Source organism: Tasmannia lanceolata, unplaced genomic scaffold (assembly GCF_043159265.1).
Source record: "Tasmannia lanceolata isolate RefF3 unplaced genomic scaffold, GAP_Taslan_0.1 ptg000029l, whole genome shotgun sequence".
NCBI classification, from domain to species: domain Eukaryota; kingdom Viridiplantae; phylum Streptophyta; class Magnoliopsida; order Canellales; family Winteraceae; genus Tasmannia; species Tasmannia lanceolata.
This window is the reverse complement of record NW_027518706.1, coordinates 10,682,697-10,690,719: the sequence shown is the minus strand read 5'-3', so window position 1 is coordinate 10,690,719 and position 8,023 is coordinate 10,682,697. Positions and strand designations below refer to the sequence as shown.

Below are 8,023 nucleotides of genomic sequence, written 5' to 3'. Positions count from 1 at the left end.
CATTCAGTTTTTGCTCATCCCAACCATGCAAAATTCCAAATAAGCTTCACAAGACTTTCTACAAGCAGTGATAAGGATCCACTTGCTAATCCTTGTGGTCGATTCTTCAATATCAAGTTCATGGAGGACAGTTTCAACAACACAGAATTCAATCACCATGCAACACTAGGAAACTTTAGATCTAAGGAATTGCATTCAACGACTTGATTCTTTCATGTGAAATCAAGAGAAATCGAACAAAAGGCTCACGAAAATTCTCATTTCAGCAACATACAGAGTTCCAAACTAATCAAGAGGAGAAATTAGCTCACAACAATTTGTTTTCTAGCCAAAGGTCTTACCTAAATTGCAACCAGCAATAGAATTCCCACTTAGATGGAAACTCGGTTACAAATAAGTCATAAAAACTCAGGACCCAGCGTTTGGAAGGAATTAAGGATAGCGTTGTTGCCGGAGAGGAGAGGCCGACGGAGGGCTCAAGCTCGACGGAGGTCTCTTCTGCGACTGCGAGAGCGAGAGAGGAGGTCGAAAAAAAGAGGTGACGATATTAGAGTTTCTTTCGTGGGAAGGAATTAAGGAAATCCTAAGTCCCTAACCAAAATAAAAATGCAATTTATTATTTTATTTTGGCCACCGGTGTTGGCACTACGATTTTTTGATAATTGCATACACTTAGCTTGTCTTTATTATTTCAACATCTGTCAAAAGGTTATTATAGTTCCCAAAATGCTCTCAGAAGCTAATTAAAAGGAAAAGACAAGCTAAGTTTATGTTTGGGGAAATCTTGTAGCCGATCCACGGAGTTTCTAGTAGTTTTCCTAAAAAAAAACACTTAAAAATATACAAAAAATGACATTGATTAACGGGGCGGGGCGGGGACAACTCCATCCCCTTCCCCTTCCCCTCTCAAATCGGGGAATCCCCGCCCCAAACGGGGCGGCGCGGGGCGGATCCCCGTTTTTTCGGGTGAAATTGCCAGCCCTAAAGCAATACCTAATAGCAAATGGAAAGAAGAGAAAGGAAGTAGGAACGTAATAAAGCAAAGGTATGCAAAAGAAATAGAAAGTCAGGTTATAAAATAAAGCAAATGTATCTATAAATTAGAGAACAAAATAGAAAGTCATTGTTAGTAACTTACCCGGAAATTTCGGGCGGTCCGGGTCAATTATTGCCAGGTCTAGGCACATGGGGTGTGGGTCCTACTACCATAAATAAACAATAATACAAGATGCGCCCTTGCGTAGTGGGGTTGGACTTTTTGTACCTCTTATTTGTCGCTTGCGCAAAAATTAATTGGGATTTGCTAAAGTCTTTTCACAAGCTGCTTCGAGGCTGCTTCGTGGTGTGGAAAATGATCGTTGCCGAGAGAAATTGAAAATAAAAAAGTAATAGTAAAAAGTTGAAGAGTCTATATAACAAACCATCTTACAGGAAGAAGCTTGCAACATATCCTTCCCTTGTGATTCTACTTGCTCTTTGCTCTAGAATTTATTTATTTTTCTGTTACCAAGGAAATATGGGGGAGGCTATTGTTAGTATACTGCTTAAGAATTTGAACACTCTAATCCAAAACGAGGTTAAGTTACTCAGGGGTGTTAAGGCTGATCTGGAAGGGCTTCAGAGAAATTTATCAATGATTCGTGCTATACTCCCAAACGCAGAGGCGATGGCAGTCAAGAATGAGCAGCTGAAGGTTTGGCTCTCAAATCTTATGGATGCGGCCTATGATGCTGATGACATCTTATCAGACTGGACTGTGGAAGCTCAGGGATTACAGTCAATTGGGTTTGGCAACATCCAGGTAAGGAATTCCTTCTTACCTAGTTTTCAATTCCGACGCCATAGGATAGCAACTAGGACAAAAAAGAACCTCACGACAATACAAAAAATTGTAAAAGCGAGGGAGGAGTTCAAATTGGATGAAAATGAAGTCCCGGTTATTGCCCATCCAGTGTCCGATGTGCGTGAAACTGTGTCCGATGTAAATGAATTAGAAGTTTATGGGAGAGATGAGCATAAAGAAGAGATTGTGCGGCTATTGCAAGCCGATGTTAATAATAATGAAAATGAAGTCCCAGTTATTGCCCTAGTTGGCATGGGGGGTCTGGGGAAAACCACACTAGCTAAATTGGCCTTCAATCATGAGATTGTAATAGGCCATTTTCAGCTAAGCATGTGGATTTATGTGTCTCAAGATTTTGATGTTACTGGAATTGTAAAAAAAATTTTAGAATCTGCAACTGGAACTAAAACAGATGTGACACAGTTAGAGGTGATGGGAAAAAAACTACAAAATATAATATGTGAGAAGAGATTTTTGCTTGTACTTGATGACGTATGGAACGAAGATGGAGGAAAGTGGGATAATCTGAAGCAAATCTTAAAATGTAAAGTCAAAGGGAGCAAAATCATTGTGACTACTCGTAACAAAACGGTTGCATCGATGATGGGTGCGCTTGATGACTCCCTCCTCCACTTGACTGGTTTATCATTCAGTGATTGTTTGTCTCTGTTTGAACGTCAAGCATTTGGATCAGGGAGAAGTGAAAAGCCTAAAAATTTGGTTCCAATTGGTGAAGAGATTGTCAAAAAATGTGGGGGTGTGCCATTAGCAGCAAAGGCATTAGGAAGACTCCTGTGTCTCGAAAGGGAGGAAGCTTCATGGTTGTCTGTAAGAGACAGCCAGATATGGAAACTAGAAGAAAATGAAATTTTGCCGGCTCTAATATTGAGCTATATTAATTTGCCATCTCATCTAAGGCAATGCTTTTCATTTTGCTCTGTATTCCCTAAAGGCTTTACCATTCGGAAAGAAGAACTTATTCTTTTGTGGATGGCTAATGGCTTTGTTACCCCTAACGAAACTATGGAGTTGGAAGACATTGGAAATAAGATTTTCAATGATTTATTATGGAGGTCTTTCTTCCAAGACATAGAAAAAGACGACTCTGGAAATATAACAAGTTGCAAAATGCATGATTTGGTTCACGATCTTGCACAGTCTGTTATTGGGAACAAGTGTCATATAGTGGATCGGGAAAAAATTGTAGATATTCCTACATCGACCCGATATGTCTATTCTCATTTGCCTTCACTATTAAAAGAGCAGAGGTTATACAAGGCCAAAACCATACGAACAATACTATGGGACGATGTTTATTCTGTCCCTAGCAACATCAAGAAACTTAGATACTTGCGATGCCTAGATCTTAGTGACATTGGTGTTAGAGAGATCCCACATTCAATATGCAATTTGAAACAGCTAAGATACATCGACCTCTCCCGTAATTTTGACATTGAAACATTACCTGAATCGATTACCAACCTACAAAATTTGCAAACATTGAAACTGAGATTTTGTATTAGCCTCCGTAATTTGCCTAGGGACATGAGAAAAATGAGTAGCCTCAGACATATAGATACTTATGGATGTTCGTCATTAACTTGTGTGCCCATTGGGATTGGGAAGCTGACCTGCCTCCAGACGCTATCCATTTTCATTGCGGGTGACGAGGATGGACGCCGCTTCAGTGAGTTGAGCAATTTAAAGCTTAGAGGAGAACTCTCAATAAAACAACTTAACCTTGTGAGAAACGCAGGTGATGCGAAAGAAGCCAACTTGAAAGTCAAGAAAAATCTCAGAAAATTGCAGTTATCATGGGGGGATGATCGTGGTGATGTTGAGATGCAGGAAAAAGTGTTAGAAGGCCTTGAACCACACTGTGATTTGAAAGATTTGCGGATAACAGACTATGAGGGTATTCGATTTCCAGAATGGATACAGAAGTCATGGCTCACAAATCTAGTTAATGTTTCTCTTTCAAATTGCATGAGATGTGAAAATCTCCCACCACTTGGCCAACTTCGCTTGCTCAAGGATCTTGTGATATCTGGAATGTCTGCATTGAAGCAGATCAACAATGAGTTTTATGGTAATAGCACATTGAATGGATTTTCCTTTCCATCTTTGAAAAGCCTTTCGCTATGTGAAATGGAAAATTTAGAGATGTGGGCATCAGTGGAGAAAGGAGAAGCTTTTCCTTGCCTCAATGAATTGAAGATTGAAGACTGTTCAAAGTTGATCACCCTGCCATGTTTTCAGCATCTTACCTCCCTTGATATTGATCATCTTGTTGAGATGTCTTCCTTTCCAGAAAGCTTTCTTCGAGACGGCAATGCACTCCAACGTTTAGAAATTTCAGATTGCTCCAAGTTGAGTAGTCTTCCTAGGGAGCTCGACAATTTCGTTGCTCTCAAGTCATTGATCATTCGAGATTGTAAGGAGCTGGTGTCTTTGCCGGAGGGATTGCGAAACCTCACATCTCTCGAAGAGTTAGAGATTAGAGACTGTGAAAACCTGGCATCATTACCCGAGGAGGAAGGGGTAGTAAGGGGCTTGAAATCTCTTCGATCATTGGTTATTGACGGCTGTAAAAAGATGGTTTCTTTGCCGGATGACTTGCGGTACCTTACTGCCCTAAAAAAACTGAAAATTCGTGATTGTGATGAGTTGGCATCATTGCCGGATGGGATGCGTTTGAAATCTCTTGAGTCATTGGAGATTGTTGGCTGTAAAAAGATGGTTTCTTTGCCGGATGACTTGCGGTACCTTACTGCCCTAAAAAGACTGAAAATTTGTGGTTGTGATGAGTTGGCATCATTGCCGGATGTGATGCGTTTGAAATCTCTTGAGTCATTGGAGATTGATCGCTGTAAAAAGATGGTTTCTTTGCCGGATGACTTGCGGTACCTCACTGCCCTAAAAACACTGAAAATTTGTGGTTGTGATGAGTTGGCATCATTACCGGATGGGATGCGTTTGAAATCTCTTGAGTCATTGGAGATTGATGGCTGTAAAAAGATGGTTTCTTTGACGGATGACTTGCGGTACCTCACTGCCCTAAAAAAACTGAAAATTTGTTGTTGTGATGAGTTGGCATCATTGCCGGATGGGATACGTTTGAAATCTCTTGAGTCATTGGAGATTATTTTATGTAAAAAGATGGTTTCTTTGCCGGATGACTTGCGGTACCTTACTGCCCTAAAAGAACTGAAAATTAGTGGTTGTGATGAGTTGGCATCATTGGAAGAGTGGGTCGAAAAGCTCACATCACTTCAATTTTTGTCTATCTATAATTGTGGTAAAATGACTTCATTGCCCGCCGGACTACAACGCCTCACCGCACTCCAATCACTGGAAATTTACAATTGTCCAAATTTGGGGAGACGATGCGAAAGGGAGAGAGGAGAGGATTGGCACAAGATAGCCCATGTACCCGATATCTACATTTCGCCACGTCCAGCAATGGAGAAGAAAACCAGATGCATCAGTACCCTACTCCCCTGCTACCGTGGCCACTGAAACGGTGATTTTATCTCTCAACCATACCCTTCTCCGACTCACTCTACCATCCCAGGTTGGTTATTTCAGAATCCCCTCTTTAGCTTTTAATTATATAACGTACTTTCTTTCTTTAATTTTCCTTCATCTATCTAACCAATTTTTACCAAATTTGGAGGATTTTCTGCAGATTTGTGGCTGAGTTTGGGGGTAGAATTCTCTGTTCGGGATTTGCTCTTTTCTATGGTGGTTTTTGTATGTTTCTTGAGGTTGTGGTCTGCACTTAAGGCAGGGGATTGCTATTTGGTTTTTGCTTCTATTTTCAGTTATATGTACTCAGCCTCTGTTGTGGTAGTTTTAATAAGGGTTGCCTCTGTTGTGGTAGTCCTCCTCCTCTTGGATTTTTCAATAGATTTCAGATGTGGATTCTAGTGTGGAGATTGTGGTTTATGAAGGCTTTCTTCATCAAAATTTAGTGAAATGTATTTCTGATAAACATTATCTCTGTTTCAAATTATCACTAAATTATCTACTCTGCCGATTATTATCACTAAATTGTGTTGGATCCTTTTATTGCTTTACCTAATTAACATTTGTAATGTGTCGGAACTTTTAGTGTAGTTTTAGGCACTGTTTGGATTGCATGAATTGTTTGGAAAAGAAAAGATTTTCCAAAATTTCTTGTTTTTTAAATCATTTGATTAAAAATAAAAACAATAACTTGAGCCACCGCAGTTCAATACATAGAGGGATGTTCAATTTATAGTGATATCCTTTTAAATAAGCCGTAATCATATGATTTCCCTATGAATTCGGGAAATGGAAAAAAAAATGAGGAAAAGAAATCCCATGAGAAATGTTTTTCCTGCAATCCAATCAGGTTGATTTAATTCATTCTAATCAGATTTTATTTTAGGAGGAATGCTAGACTCACAGGAGTCCGGCAAAAAAACAGGGAAAGGGCGCCCTCATTGGTCAAAACCAATTTAGGATGCGCAGAAAATCAGTCATAACTGCCATAAAGCAGTTTTTTTTCCAATGAGGACCAATTGTGACTCTAGCATTCTTCTTATTTTAGTTATCTACTTATCTTCTTTTATTATTTAGACAGCTGTCAAAGGTTATTACAGTTCCCAAAACGCTCTCAAAACCAATTAAAACAGAAAAGACTAATCTAAGTTTGTGCAATATTACTAAAACATGGTAATGCCAATACCAGTGGCCTAAACAAAACATCTTGCTCTTATTATTCAATAGAAGGTACAAAAAATTAAGAAGACATAAGAATGTAAGTCTCCCATCAACAACAAAACAAACACACTATAATCAATAGTTTCCTCTTTGGCTAGGCAATTCAGTGGTATCAGGTTCATCACAAATTGGAGATGCGAAGTAGAAGGGCCCAAGTGTATACTTGATCTGATCTCTATAAACATGAGAGGGCCGACTGAGCTTCACCCCGTGTATAAGAAGGTCCCTGTCCTCAATAGGGACCTTCTCTATAATCAATAGTTTCCTCTTTGGCTAGGCTGAGGTACTATAAAGTATTTGGTCTATTTAACATGTTCCTTGAAGCATATGGTATAATCTTGATAGATATGGTCATTGACAATAAGGATTCTTCATGGTCCATTAAATATTATTGGGATGAGCTTAAATCTTTGGTTTTAGAGTTTAAAGCCGGAGTGTCGCATGAATTCAAAGAAGCTAACGAGGATGGTGACTCTTTGGCTAATTTTGCCTATAAACGAAAAGTGAATCATACATATTGGTAGTGAATCATACATATTGGTAGGACTAGGGGCACTTTAAGATGTGACTCTTTGGGCATCCCTCGTATTCCTTGTAAGTAATTTTTCTTATTTTTAGTTTTGAGGTAAGGTGGTATGAGCCCTCATGTAATTCTTTTATTCATCAATAAAATTTGAAGTGTGCAGGGTCCTATATAAATTCTGGGCATAAAAAATGACGAAAAAGAAAGAAAGAAGAAGAACAGAGAGTACCCTGGATAGGCCGGGTCCCATGGGCCCACTCGTTCCAGCTTTGGGTGCAGTCTTGGCACATCACCTTTCCTCCCACAAGGATAACTTTTGTCTCATCTTTCCAAGCTTCCATGACTTTGCACCCCATCAAAAGAAATACAACAATAACAGGCAGAAATGAGCTTCCCATCTCTCTCTCTCTCTCTAGTGAGAAACTGCACATCTTATATAGGGAAATGGTATCTGCACTCCCTTCTCTTGATAATGGCACTCCCTCACTTCATTGAATACTTTTCAGATTGGCTGTTGATATGCAACCATGTTTTGATACTTGCATTAACTCATCTTGCCTTTTCTGTTTTAATTGGCTTATGAGTGCTTTTTGGGAATTGAAATAACCATTGGCAGCTGTTTAAATACCAAAAGACAAGATGAGTTAGTGCAATTATCAAAATATGGTAGTGCCAACATCAGTTGCCTGCATAAATTTATGTAGGTAGAAGTGGGTTTAGAATCAAAGGGGACAACGTGAAGAGGACTACTTTATGACGTGCAGTCCATTTCAAACACTACTTTCATAATCTCATGTGCCTTACAATATGTATTGGTTCACATTGTGGGTTCCACCTTATATATCAAATGGTTCAAAGAACAGCATTTTAATCCAATTCTCTTAACTGGAATGCAGAACTCTACACCA

At 39.3% G+C, this 8,023-nt stretch overlaps 1 protein-coding gene across 1 annotated transcript; it reads left to right on the top strand.

Annotated features, from left to right (window-relative positions):
- Window positions 1-1,374: 1,374 nt before the first annotated feature.
- On the top strand, window positions 1,375-5,873 carry LOC143859469 (putative disease resistance protein RGA1). The gene is made up of 2 exons (XM_077370168.1): window positions 1,375-5,417; window positions 5,532-5,873. The coding sequence occupies exon 1, from the start codon at window positions 1,517-1,519 to the stop codon at window positions 5,360-5,362; it is 3,846 nt and encodes a 1,281-aa protein (XP_077226283.1). The 5' UTR covers window positions 1,375-1,516; the 3' UTR covers window positions 5,363-5,417; window positions 5,532-5,873.
- The last annotated feature ends 2,150 nt before the right edge of the window (window positions 5,874-8,023 follow it).